This window comes from Geotrypetes seraphini, chromosome 14 (assembly GCF_902459505.1).
Source record: "Geotrypetes seraphini chromosome 14, aGeoSer1.1, whole genome shotgun sequence".
Classification (NCBI taxonomy): Eukaryota; Metazoa; Chordata; class Amphibia; order Gymnophiona; family Dermophiidae; genus Geotrypetes; species Geotrypetes seraphini.
This window is the reverse complement of record NC_047097.1, coordinates 46332378-46347319: the sequence shown is the minus strand read 5'-3', so window position 1 is coordinate 46347319 and position 14942 is coordinate 46332378. Positions and strand designations below refer to the sequence as shown.

The window sequence follows — 14942 nt, the reverse complement described above, 5'->3', positions numbered from 1 at the left end:
GAATGACACGGGGACAAATTTTCCCCATCCCCACAGGAACTTAATTTCCCTGTCCTGTCCATATGAGCTTTGTCACTGTCCCTGTCCCATTCCTATAAGCTCTGCCTTAACAACACAAGCCTCAAACACATGCTTTTAAATTGTTTGAGGCTTGTGCAGATGAAGATAGAGCTTGCAGGAATGAAGCAGGGGACAGAATAAGAACTCAGTGGGATGGGAAAATGAGATCCTGTGTCATTCTCTATGTTGGATCTCTAAGGAAGAGAAGGAGATAGTAGGTTGCATGGTTAAACAAAATAGATAGGCCATATGGTCTTTATCTACTACTACTACTACTAATTATTTCTATAGTGCTACCAGACGTACGCAGTGCTCTAAAGAGTCACAAAGAAGAAAACAGTCCCTGCTTGAAAGAGCTTACAATCTAAACAGATAAGACAAACAGGATGTCATGAATACAGTTAATTTACTGGCTGGGTTGGTGGGCAGAGGAGTAGGGTTAAGGATTGAAGGTTATATCAAAAAGGTGGGTTTTCATTCTGCTTTTAAACCAAGTAAAGGAAGGGGCTTGGCAGACAAACTCAGGTAATTTATTCCAGGCATAGGGGGCAGCTAGATGAAAGGAGCGAAGTCTGGAATTGGCAGTGGAGGAGAAGGGTGCAGCTAAGAGCGGCTTATCTGAGGAAAGGAGTTCTCTGGGAGGGGTATAAGGAGAGAGAAGAGAGGAGAGATATTGAGGCGCAACAGAATGAACACACTTGTAGGTCAACAATAGGAGCTTGAACTGTATGTGATGGCGGATAGGGATAGGGAGCCAGTGAAGTGATTTAAGGAGAGGGGCGACATGTTAGAAGATGAGAGGTGCAGCAGAATTCTGCACAGATTGCAAGGGAGAGAGGCGACACTGCGGGAGACCAGTTAGAAGTAGATTGCAGTAATCTAAGCGTGAGGTTACAAGGGTGTGGAGAAGGGTCCGGGTAGTTTGCTCAGAGAGGAAGGGATGAATTTTGGTGATATTGAAGAGATAGAAGTGACAGGTCTTAGCAGCTTGTTGGATGTACATAGAAAATGAGGTCAGAATAAAAAATGACTCAAAGGTTGCGAGCAGAGGAGACTGGAACAATGACAAGAGGGTTTAGGACAGGGGTGTCCAACCCGCGGCCCCACTCACACTCGAGGGTGATGCGGTGTTTTCTGTCTTGCCGACGCCCTCCTCCATCTTCCTGCAGCGTTCGCTGAAAGCCGCGGTTAGCGGATCCTATGTGCCTCTTGCAGCTGACCCAGAAATGTTCCCCTCTGACATCGCAATGTCAGAGGGAACGCCTCCAGATCAGCCGCAGGAGGCGCATGGAAGCCGCTGCCCGCAGCTTTCAGCGAACGCTGCAGAAAGATGGGAGGAGGGGCCAGCAAGACAGAAAACACCACATCACTGAGGCACCTGGCAAGACGGTAAACACCCTCAAGAGTGAGCGGGGCCGCATGCGTCTTGCAGAGAGAAGCCCATCCAGTGGTTTCTAGTCTCGAAGGGCGGCGCGGAGTTCATTCATTCTCCCCACCACCTTCCCTCCCTCCCTCCCCTCCTTCTGTACAGCTCATAGATTTGAGGGAACTTCAGGAACTAACTCCTCTCTTCTCCAGTCTCATAACGAAGAATGGAAGGAGTGAAGGAAAGAGATATAGAGGTAAGGGAGAATTGGGTGTCTGAGAGAGGGAAACAGATGGTGCAATTGGGGAGAGAGAAGGGGGAGAACATACTGGGCCGAGGAAGCCTCCTGGACTTTTTTTTTTTAATTTATTTTTTTTTAAGTACAGAGGGGGAGGGTATTAAAAGAAGTGCTAGATTGGATGTGGGGAGAGAGCTTATAGGGCCAGAAACAGGGCAGAAAGATGGTGGGCAATAGTCTGAAGGGAGAAAAGTTGGACCTGGGTTGGTGTGGAGGAAGAGGGAAAGAGGTACTTGAAGGGAGAACTGTTGGGAAGAGAAAGGGAGAAATGGTGGACCTGGGGAAGGAAGGCAGGCAGGTGGAGAGATGGGATGGGGGCAGTTGGAAAGAGAAAGGGAGAGAAGTTGGATTTGGGGATGGAAGGAAGGGATGGAGAAATGTTAGGCCTGTGGACGGAAGGCAGAGATGCAGCATCTCTCTTTTTTTCCCCTCTATTTCATTGTTCAGCATCAAGGGGGGGAGGGAAGAAGAAAAACAGAACAGAGAGGGAGTAAAATGTTGGACCATGGGGATAGAGGAGCAGAGATGGACCCATAGGAGGGCAGGAGGGAAGATAGCTGGGATAAGAAGATGCTAGGAGATGGAAAAAAAGGACAGGGAATTATAGCCTGACCAGAGGAGAGATGGAAGGGGATTCCTAAAGTGGTGAGCCAGATGGATGAGGTCAAAAGGGAGATGACAAGATGAGTGACAGAGCAGTGAGTATATTGGTAGAAATGTGGTAATGGGGAGTAGACAGCAGGAAATAGGAGGTTGGGAAAGGAGTGAGATGGGAAATGGGAGAGTTAGGAACTGAGAAAAGATGGAGAATTAAGAGGTAACTGAACATTTAAAAATAAGAAGGGTGAGAAAGAAGGCAAGAGTTGAGTGGACAGAGGCAAAAAAGAAAAGAAAAAGTTAAGAAAGCTGAAAAGGAAAAATCAATACATTGGAGACAGGCATAAGAAGGAAATGGAAAGAGGAAAGAGGAGAAAAAATGGACATCAGACACTGGAAAGAGAATTAGTTGAAGACAGACAAAAAGCAGAGAAACTGGGACCAAGATGATGGAAAAACAAAACATCCACACAACAAGGTAGAAAAAAATTGTTTTATTTTGAATTTATTAACTGGAATATGTTAGCTTTGGGATTTGTGCATCAGAATCGTTAGAATCAGAAAATAATATTAAATATTGAACTAAGGCCAGTACTGGGCAGACTTGCATGGTCTGTGTCTGTATATGGCCGTTTGGTAGAGGATGGGCTGGGGAGGGCTTCAATGACTGGGAGGGTGTAGATGGGCTGGAGTAAGTCTTAACAGAGATTTCAGCAGTTGGAACACAAGCACAGTACAGGGTAAAGCTTTGGATTCTTGCCCAGAAATAGCTAAAAAGAAAAAATTTAAATTGAATCAGGTTGGGCAGAATGGATGGACCATTCGGGTCTTTATCTGCCGTCATCTACTACGTTACTATGATTATTTTTGTATTCAGTGGAGTAGTCATATACAGCTGATTTGGGGGAGGGACTGGAGCCCATAATTAGTGGATGGGCACCAAAGTTTCTCCCTGCCTGAGTGCTATTTATAAATACTTAAGCTAGTGGGGATTCCCAAGCCCTGCCAACTAGAGACATCTTCTTCCAGTCTTGCAACCCCAAATCTCCAAGCTTTGCAGCCAATGGCAATATCCTCAAGCTGCCACTGCTTTGATGCATGCATGAATGCCAAGGGGGAGGGCAGGGAGAAGGGAAGGCAGCAGCTTTTCAATATTGCTGCCAGCTGCAGAACTTAGGAATTTGGAGGGGGAGGAGGTGCCTGTCAATTAGTAAGGCTTGGGGATCCCTACTAGCTACAGCAGGGGAGATATTCATTTTGAGGGAGCCTAAGCTCAAAGTGGGAGGCCCAAAAAAGCAGTAATATTTACCCTGATTAAACGATCCTCCACGTGTGCTGCTGACAGCTGATTCAGCATCCCCGCTCTGTTGAGGCTCACCTCTGAAGAGGCTCACCCTAGCTGTAATAGAAGTGAATGGGAACACCTGAAGCTCACATCCCTGCTCATCAGAGTGGGGATGCGGAAGCCTGTGACTGCTCCCACTGTCAGCGGTACACGTGGAGGATTACTCAGTCAGGGTAAGCATTACTGCTTTTTTGGGTTCCTCTCTACAGTGTCCTTTTAATGAAGGTTTATTATTAGATAAGTACATCTTCTATATTAGCGATTGCAAATTTGGGACCTGCTCAACCTTTTTTTTTTTGCTTATCGGCTAGTGTTAGTGCGGCCCCAGAAAAAAATTTTCAGCCAATGCAGCCCAGGGAAGCCAAAAGGTTGGACACCCCTGGTTTAGGAGGAAAGAGGACCAGCTCAGTTTTGGACATATTTCGTTTCAGATGACAGCGTGACATCCAGGCTTTCTTTTTTCTACTTCATCCATCCTAAGACATGAGAAGGACATGTATTATTTCAAGGAAGCAAATCACTTACCATATATTTGTCCAGTGTAAATATGTGAGGTATCATAATCAAGTGTTTTATCTCCCATTTCTATTTTGAAGTCATTTTCAAAAAGGGATGTATCCCTTTTCATACGAAGATTGAATTGCCTGTAAAGAAAGGAGATGAAGTTTAAAGCATGAAAATATTTTGGCACACTTACCAAACATTGGGGGGAGGGAGTATTTTCTCAGAGTGAAATATTTAGAACACTGAAAAGCCTACCAAGGACATGTGCACTACCAAGACAGAACTTACTCCATAAATCACATACAGTGGTACCTTCGTTCCAGAAGCACGCTCATAATCCAAAGCGCTCGTATTTCAAAGCAAAGTTCCCCATAGGATATAATGGAGACTCGGACGATTCGTTCCACAACCAAAAAACTGGCTGGTGTGAGGGAGAACCAGTGACAACCAGCCTCTGTTAGTATCACAAGGGAAAAGGATCTGGTTGAAATGGTAATGCAAAAGACTCTTTCTTTCTCCGTCCCTCCTCTCTCTGCCCAACAGTTCTCCTCTTTCTTCTTCTCCCCATGTGCACCATCTCTTTCCCTCTCTCAAGCACCCAATTCTCCATATTCTCTCCCTCACTTCAGCATCTCTTTCCCTCACTCCCTCCATTCTTCCATCTTATGGCTCATGCGCCACTCCCTCTTTCCCTTCATTCTGTGTCCTAAGTTCATGCCTCTCCCTCCTTCCATCATTTTTCTTAAGTTTGTGCTCCCTCCCTCTCAAGTCCCAACACGCCCTTCTCCCTCCCTTCTGTGCCGTGGATGTTTACCTACAGGCCGGTTCCCTCCTCACTGCTACAGTCGTTTTTTTGCTGAAAGCCACGGGCAGCACCTCCCTCTCAAGTCCCAACATGCCCTTCTCCCTCCCTCCTCTGCCGCGGGTGTTTACCTTCTTGCCGGCTCCCTCCTCCATCTTGCTGCAGTGTTCGCTCAAAGCTCCTCCCATGTGCCTCCCATGGCTGATCTGGAAGTCTTCTGACATCACGACGTCAGAGGGAACGCTTCCGGGTCAGCCACAGGAGGCACGTAGGAGTCGCTGCCCGCAGCTTTGAGCGAACACAGCAAGACGGAGGAGGGAGCTGGCAAGAAGGAAAACACCGCATCGCCCTCGAGCAGGGCTGCACGAAAAACCTCATGGGGTTGCATGCGGCCCGCAAGCTGCACAACCCTGTAAAGGAAAAACTGTCTGCAGTGCGGAAGAGAAGCAGAAATTAGAAAGCAACAGGAAAATTTGCAGTCGTATGCAGGGGGCAGCTCTGCCCCAGGCTGTGCGTGCATTGCAAGGTATGAAGAGAGGGATGTTTTACTTTGGGACGCGCTCGTATAGCGAGTCAATGCTCGTTTTGCGAGTTAACATTTGCTGGAGTATTTTGTTTGTCTTGCAAAATACTCGCAAACCGAGGTTTGACTGTATTTTGAAACAGAACAAAGACAAACCCCCCCCAAAAAAACTTCTCTCACTTGTAGAAACAGAAATGCAGGCACATCTGGTTAACTACATAATATTTAAAATATCAGATATATTAATTTGAAGACCTCTTCAAGCTCATCTATAGGCCCAATATTATGGTGGAGACAGAGACTGTGTCTGAATTCAAGAAGGCGTGGGATAAGCATGCAAGATCTGTTATGAAAGAGGAAGAGATAATGGTTACTGCACATGGGCAGACTAGATGGGCTATTTGGCCTTTATCTGCCATCATGTTTCTATGTAATTGTAATTGAATGTGAAGAGATAACAAAAACAGTCATGCCTATTGTGAGGTCAGTTTGGTATGGTTACAGCAAGTGTTCTGCAAGCTATGTTGTGCAGTAAAGAGGAACAGGAGAGAAGAGTTGCAGTGAAGATACTGAAGATCAGAGGTGAAAGATGAGAAGTCAGCAGGGCGAGTCCCAGGAAAACACCATCTATCAACAATGAGGCAACTACACTTACCCATTTTTCAGTTTTAGTTCAAGGCAAGCTACACTCAGGTACAGCAGGTATTTTTCTGTCCCTTGAGAGCTTAGATTCTAAGTTTTTATCGGAGGTAATGGAAGGTTAAGTCACCTGCCCAAGATCAGAAGAAGTAACAGTGGTATTTGAACCAAGCTTCTCTGGTATTCAGCACTATGCGCTCTAACCAGTAGAATAAAATAGTAAATTAGACCATCTGTTTGATCTTTCTATTTAAACTGCACATATTTTCCCATTCATTCCCAAGTACCACCTTGAAGCAAGACACTCAGCTATATATTTTGGAATGGAATTTGTTTCTTCAGTAACTATGAATTGAAAACAAATGTTTTAAAGCTACATTAAAAACTTGTTTTCAAAGGCCTTTAAAGGAACCTTGCTTGTTTAAAAGTTCCCCTGTCCTTTGGCTCTGCCATTTTGTTCTTCCCGGAGCAACAGAGGATTCCCTCAGGTGTGGGAGAGCACTCCACCCCTCACCAACGCTCCAGCTACTGAGCCAGTTGGAGGGCTCAGCGGAAATCCTTGTTTGTTTAAAAGTTCCCCTTTCCTTTGGCTCTGCCATTTTGTTCTTCCCTATCTTTCACAATGAAAGCTATACCACAAACACAAACTATCCTACTGATCATCTTGCTCCTAACCAACTGGAAGGCTGCAGCAAATAACATCTGCCTAATACCAATTATTTCAACTACAAATAGAATTCACCACCCAGCCAGGAGAACCATTACAGACAGAAACAAACTTCCAGACCTGCATACACCAAATCATCACACCAACATGGAGGAGAAGACCAACAAACCCTTCCAGGACTAAACCACACCCCCAACCAAGAGCACTTGTCTACCCAAAAGCAACAAATAGTGCGCAAACAGAATACACCACACTAACATGTGCCTACATAAACATCAGTGCTCTAGGCCCAAAGACAGAACACATAAAAGACTGGATAAAAACCAAAAATCTAGACTGCCTCTTCCTCACTGAAACCTGGCTAACCTCACTCGGACCCCAGGATAACAGAAGTTTGCCCAAAGGGATACAAGATAACAGTGGTCTGCAGGGAAAAAAAAAAAGGAGGAGGAGGAGGTCTAGCCATCTTAGTCAAACTCCCTAACTTAAACATACTAGACAAATTGTCTACCCCATACATGGATCTACTAGTCTGCCAACTTTCATGCACCACACTAAAAGGATCCATAACCTGCATGCTCTGCTACATAACACCAGGGAATTGTAACACAGCAAGACCAATATTTGAAGATTTTATATACCGAAACTCACTAACGGCAACTTACAACCTAATCCTAGGAGATCTAAACCTCCATCTTGAACACCATACCTCTAAGCAAGTAGAAAACCTACTATCTTACCTCAAAGTCTTAACCTACAAGATCTTAGACCCACAAACCACACACGAGAAAGGTCACCAACTAAATATTGCAGCCTTCATGACCCAACAGCCAGAGATTCAAGCCTCAAATGGAAAATGGTCCAGATTCATCTGTTCAGACCATTACACATACACCTTCAATATCAACTGGGCCAAAGGCAAAACCAAACCAAAATCCCAAAGCTTGACCTACAAATCACGTACATATATCGACCCCTCCAAGTTCTGGAATAAAACAGATGCTACAATCCAAGAATGTGACCCCAAAGACTTTATCTCACAATGTTGCAATATAAATAAGTACAACTACTCTAGACGAGTTAGCCCCAATACAAACAAATACCAGGATCAGCAGACGATCAGACAAATGGTTCGACAACAAACTACTCCTACTCAAAAGGCAATGCAGATGACTAGAAAGAAAAAGGAGAAAGAGTAACCAAGAACACACAAGAGCCAACAAACCAACAATGCAAACTAAATGGAAAAGAGAAAAGAAAGACATACTACACAAACCAAATAGGCATAGAGGCCTATTCCAATTACTAAAAGAACACAAACACCAAACCCTACAACCCTCCCCCTTCAGCCACTCTTTTAGCTGAATACTTTAAAAAACAAAATTACAACTGCCAGGACAAACTTCGCAGGAATCCCAACCTACCTAGAAGAGATCACAATGCCCTCCACAGAAAAATAATCAGCTGCAGAAGATAGAACCTGTTCCCACTTCTCCACAGTACAATGGTCTGACCTTAACAAACTCTATAAAAAATACAGCCACGCAGCTTGCGACCTCAACCAATGCCCTCCATACCTACTAAAAACCTCCAGCCTAAAATTCTGCAATCTCCTCATGCAATGGATACAAACCATGCTCATAGATGGCCTTTTCCCACAAAACTTCTCCAAAATCATCCTCACCCCGATCTTGAAAGACCCAAAAGTAGCAACAGATCAACCATCCAACTACAGACCCATAGCCTCAATTCCACTATATGTCAAGCTAATGGAAGGTCTCGTAGCTAAACTCCTCACCAACCACCTAGAAAACCACAATTTGCTCAACCATACAGAGTCTGGATTCAGAACCAACTTCAGCACTGAGACACTACTAGGCTCCCTTATGGACATAGCTAGACAACACCTCAGCACAGGCAAAAAAAATGCTGATTATACAACTAGATCTCACACAGCATTTGACCTGGTAGACCATGACATCCTGCTACAAATACTAGATACAATAGGAATCACAGGCAAAGTACACACATGGTTTCAAGGATTCCTACAATCCAGGACCTACAGAGTAAAGACAAACAAAGAAAAATCAGAACCATGGTCCAACCCCTGTGGCATACCCCAAGGCTCGCCATTATCCCCAACACTCTTCAATCTCTACATTGCATCCCTCCTCATCTGCCTAGACAAAATAGGCTTAACCTCCTATAGCTATGCAGACATCACCATTCTCCTTCCTTTTGATCAGCCAACGCCTACCAAGTCACACTACACAGAACTCTAGAAACAACCAGATCGACAAACTTAAAAGTGACAAATCCCCTGGACCGGATGAAATTCACCCGAGAGTCTTGAAGGAATTGAAGGTTGAAATCGGAGAGTTATTACAAAAACTTGCAAACCTGTCAATCAGAACTGGTCAGATACCAGACGACTGGAGGAAAGCGAACATCACGCCAATCTTCAAAAAAGGATCGAGAGGAGAACCGGGCAACTATAGACCTGTGAGTCTTACGTCTGTCCCCGGCAAGATGATTGAATCACTGATCAAGGATAGCATAGTTCAGCACTTGGACACACACGACTTGATGAAACCCAGTCAACATGGATTCAGGAAAGGGAAATCGTGTTTGACGAATTTACTCCAATTCTTTGAGACCGTGAACAAGCAAATTGATAGTGGAAAGCCGGTGGACATAATATACTTGGACTTCCAGAAAGCATTTGACAAAGTTCCACATGAAAGACTTCTCAGGAAACTACAAAGCCATGGCATAGAGGGAGATATACAAAGATGGATAGGCAAATGGCTGGAAAATAGGAAGCAGAGAGTGGGCATAAATGGGAAGTTCTCCGACTGGGAGAAAGTGACTAGTGGTGTACCCCAGGGCTCGGTACTTGGGCCGATCCTTTTTAATATTTATATCAATGACCTGGAAAACGGAACATCCAGTGAGATCATCAAGTTTGCAGACGACACAAAACTCTGCCGGGAAATCAGATCGCAGGAGGACAGTGAAGAACTCCAGAGCGATTTGTGTCGGTTAGAAAACTGGGCGGAGAAATGGCAGATGAAGTTCAATGTGGAGAAATGCAAGGTAATGCATTTAGGCAGTAAAAATAAGGAATACGAGTACAGAATGTCAGGTGCAACTCTGGGAAAAAGTGAACAAGAAAGGGATCTGGGTGTACTGATAGATAGGACCCTGAAGCCGTCGGCACAATGCGCGGCAGCGGCAAAGAAGGCAAATAGAATGTTGGGCATGATAAGGAAAGGAATCTCGAGTAGATCGGAGAAAGTTATAATGCCGCTTTATAGGGCAATGGTCAGACCACACTTGGAATACTGCGTCCAACATTGGTCTCCCTACCTAAAGAAGGATATAAAACTGCTGGAGAGGGTGCAGAGGCGAGCAACTAAACTAGTGAAGGGTATGGAGAAACTGGAATATGAGGATCGACTTAAAACACTGGGATTGTTCTCCCTTGAGAAAAGGAGACTGCGTGGGGATATGATCGAGACCTTCAAAATACTGAAAGGAATCGACAAAATAGAGCAGAGAAGATTATTTACATTGTCCAATTTGACACGGACAAGAGGACATAAAATGAAGCTAAGGGGGGGCAAGTTCAGGACTAATATCAGGAAGTTCTGCTTCACACAGAGAGTGGTTGACATCTGGAATACTCTCCCAGGGGAGATTATTGCAGAATCGACAGTCCTAGGCTTCAAGGGCAAACTAGATGCATATCTCCTTGAGAGAGGCATATAGAGATATGGTTGGCTATAGGGTAAGCCAGGTGTATACCTGGCAGGGCCTCCGCGTGTGCGGATCACCGGACTAGATGGACCGAAGGTCTGATCCGGAGATGGCGCTTCTTATGTTCTTATGTTCTTAATGGCAACATAGATGAAAGACCACAAACTAAAAAAGAACCCAGACAAAACAAAATTCATACTTCTCAAAAAAAAAAAAAATAAAAACCCAACCGTAACAAACCTAGTAATAAACTCAATCACATACCCCATTCAACCCACTCTAAAACTTCTGGGAATGACGATAGACAGATGCTGCACCATGCAACCACAAATCAACAAAACAATACAGAAATCATTCGTGGTTATGAGAAACCTAAGGCAAGATTGAAAATTCTTCGACAGAAAACAATTCCAGCTCATGGTCCAGTCGCTAGTCCTAGGTCTCCTCGACTACTGCAACATCCTCTATGTCCCCTGCCCCGCAACAATGATAAAACAACTACAAACAGTACAAAACACAGCCCTGAGACTAATCTATTCACTAAGAAAACATGACCACATCACCGAGGCATACTTCGCCTCACACTGGCTCCCAATCCAAGAAAGAATACTATTTAAATTCTACTGTCTATTATTTAAATCCATAAATGGTGACAGCCAAAGCCTACTTGAACAACCGCCTAATCCAAACTACCACAACCAGACACAGAACTCAGACATCATTCACATACCTTCCAATCAGAGACATCAAACGGAAAAAAAACTATACGATGGCCTTCTAGCCACACTTGCAGCAAAACTAGACCACCAACTCTCCAATCTACTAATCGCGACCCCAGACTACAAACCTTTCAGAAAAGAAATAAAAACCATGCTATTCAAAAAATCCATGAAAACTAACTAACACTGTATGAAACATTTCAATCCTCTGAAGCAACCTGCTCTACACTGTAACATATCTGGACATGTCCAGAAAACCTCTTCTGTAATCTGCCTTGAACTGCAAGGTAATGGCGAAATAAAAATCACTAATGTAATGTAATAATACAAAGAATGATAGCTTTGATGTATTCTCTCTCTTTTTTTTTGTTTCCTCTTTTTTCTTGGATACATTGTAACTTTTTCTCCTTTCAAATTTGGGATTGCAAACCTCCTTGTTCTTCCTTTAAAGCAGTGTTCTTCAACTGCCAGTCTGTGGACCTGTGACGATCCACAGAAATTTTCTGCCGGTCCACAGGGCCAGCACCTCCATCGGGTTCAAGACAGTGTTCTGCAGCCGCCGGTCCACATTGCAATCAACGCGGCGTCTTCAGGCCAGCTCCCTGAGTACTGCAGTGCACAAAACCATGGGAAAAGGCTCCTACATGCGGCCTGCGCCTGAACCGGAAGCCTTCTCTCCAACGTCACAATGTCAGAGGGAAGGCTTCCAGATGACGTGCGCAAGAGGAGCTGCTGCCCACAGCTTTGTCCAATGCAGCACTCAGAGAGCCGGCCCAAAGACGCTGCGTTGATCGCACAGTGGATCGGTCATAAGATAATATTGGGGGGCAGGCCAGAAGGCAAGACACATGGAGGGAGAGAGACAACAACATAAGGGGAAATGCTTTTTATATTTTTTTTATTTAGTGATTGATTTGTCTGTTCAGGAAGAAATGTATTTGTTACTTTTCCACTGGGGTTGTACTGTTTGCAGAGTCTTGATCTTAGGGTTTGTTTGTAAATAGTAGTACTTTTAGTTTTTGGTCTTGCATTTGCATGGGGTTATCTGTTTTCTGGTAGGAATGAATGTTAAAAAAGCATACGGTGTGCTTTGTATATTTTAATTTTGTGGTTAACCATTATGTGTTGTTAATACAATTATATTGTGTGTATATATGAAAAATTAATGGAAAAAATGGTGTTACTATTAGTACTATTATTGGGGCAGGGTCTGGGGCAGAGATTGAGTGGAGATGGGTATGACTTAGCTCAGTGTTCTTCAACTGCCTCTCCGCGGACCATTACTGGTCCACAAAATAATTATTTTATTTCCACCGGTCCATAGGTGTCAAAAGATTGAAGAACACTGCTTTAAAGGATGAAAAGTATAAATAATTTTCTAATAAACTAAACACACAGTGTCAAATATTAAGTTTCCAAAGAAACAATTGAAAGTGTGTTATAAATTTTACAAGATTTCAGAAAGTGATTTAAGGATTACTTGAGTTCAGTTGTGTAATACCTTTGGGGCTTTCATTTTTAGAGAAATCTGGAGATTAATATTGTCTGCCCCAGCTCTCTGGAATGAGAATAGTGTTGGCTCGGCTTCCTATATCCAGATTCTGGCAAATTTGTCCCCATTCCTGCCAAAACTGCCTTAGCAAGTGGCAGATGCCATTTACAGTAGATGCCATTTTTGAAAGGGGTGGATGGGTATTTCAGCGAGAGAGAGATGCTTTGGGTGGGGGGAGTTAAACTCTCACATTGTAAGAATTGCTATAGAACTGTACTAGAAAATTACACTCTGGCTGTTCACTAGTTTATGTGATCAGCCTTGCAATCAAAAAAAAAATTAATTGAGATTTATCAAGCACTTATCAATAAGCCCTAATATAAAAAGGTAAATGGCCACAAACACACCATCATAGCTGAAACTAATTTCTGCAAATTATCTGAAGAGATCAAAGAATGTACCCGACGCAAAAAGCATAATTGAACAAAAACTGAATTTGTCAAACAAGTCAGCTGAATAGCCTTCCAAAGAGTCCAACCATATAACAAGACTTCGAACATTGGACTGCAAAAAAATCAAAATTACTTTGTAGTGAGGATTTAAGGTTGGACAGGGAAATTTCTTACCACCTATCCACAGAAGTGAAATCTTATCAGTAATTAATTTCAATTTATTTGTGGGCATCCGCAGAGAGATTTTTGTGAAAGTCAAATTCATATAGTCAAATGTTTTCATTACAGAATTTAAATACAGGGAAAATAACCTAGACATCGTCCACACAAGTAAAAACTAAGCCACAATTCTTTCAATTCATAGCCTAAAGCACAGAAAAATACATTAAATACTGGAGTCAATGATCATCCTTGTGGCACTCCCAACGTTTTTGGATAAAATTTTTGGATGTGCAAGTAGAAGTGATAAAAAAGGTGTTCAACTACAATGTTTTCAAAAAAACTGACAAGAATTAGTTGCTTCACTTTTCAAGTATGCATCCTGCCCATTTCCCACATCACTGCATACAGTGCAGTTACACATTTCTTATGACCAACTGAACTCATAGGCAAGAGATCAGTGACTGTCCAGAAATCAGTTGATCCCCTATAGTGTATGATTCTGTTGAAAAGAAAAAAGCACTCTGATATTCTAAAGTGCATGCATACTGAAACCAGCAACTGAGCTTTAATTGCCTTGCACCGTTTCTCTGATCTTGAAGTAATCATGAGAACAAAAGGTAAAACATTTTTCTCAGCTTCACTTGATACTGTGAAAAATCTTCCCAAGAATTAAAAAGCTCATTTAGGCACTTGTTTCACAATGTTAGAAGGGTATCCCCTATCTAAAAACTTTTGGTATAATTGATAAGCTTTAATTTTATATTCCAAATCTGAACTGCAGGTGCACCTATATCATAGAAATTGGGCAAAAGGGATTTTTTTTTTTTTTTTTTTTGCAAAGGACAGGTAAAAACTGAAAAGCCATACAACTTGTGATTCAAAAAGGGTGATATATTTGATACAATGTCCCTGGGAGTTAAATTATGTTGGACAGACCTCAAGGGGTTTGAAGACAAGATTAGTGGAACATCGTTCTTGTCTGAGGACATGTAAAATTGAAGGTTTAGCAACGATCGCTGCTAACCGACACGATTCACAAAATGACCCAACATGTGTTTTTCCCCTCGATTGTTCATTTTCTGATCCAGCCATGCAAATTAGTAAAACCCCATGCATATTATAGTTGCTGTGTTGGGAAATTTGATGATATTACAATTTGTTCTTGTCTATTCAGATACCTTTATGACCTGTAACATTATTTGCTCCTTTTGTTGTCATTTGTATCGTCAATAACAAAATCGTTTGACCTAAAGATAGCAATGCTTGGGACTGGGGGGAGGGAGTGGGTTTCTATAAAAATTGATGGGGATTACTTTACTCTGTTGGTTGTTGTTCTTAGTTCTTCGGTTCTGGTTTGCTTAATTGTCATATCACTCTGTATGTTGTTATTGCTTATCAATAAAAAATTGTTTAACCTAAAAAACATAGAAGCCCTAACAGCAGTGACAAGAGGCTGCTTCCTCTGTCACTGCTGTTAAGGCTCTGCAATTTAACGTTCTCGTTTGCATGCAAATCATTTGCATGCAAACTTGAAAGTGCATCAATTGCTGCTGGAGA

The 14942-nt window shown here is 42.9% G+C and overlaps 1 protein-coding gene across 1 annotated transcript in view; it reads right to left on the bottom strand.

Annotated features, from left to right (window-relative positions):
* The window catches only part of ADAM10 (ADAM metallopeptidase domain 10), a 217220-nt gene that overhangs the window by 147566 nt on the left and 54712 nt on the right, over positions 1-14942 (bottom strand). Inside the window, exon 3 of the mRNA XM_033920375.1 lies at positions 4192-4310. Within this exon, the coding sequence (XP_033776266.1) occupies positions 4192-4310 (119 nt within the window). The remainder of the gene's footprint in view (positions 1-4191; positions 4311-14942) is intronic.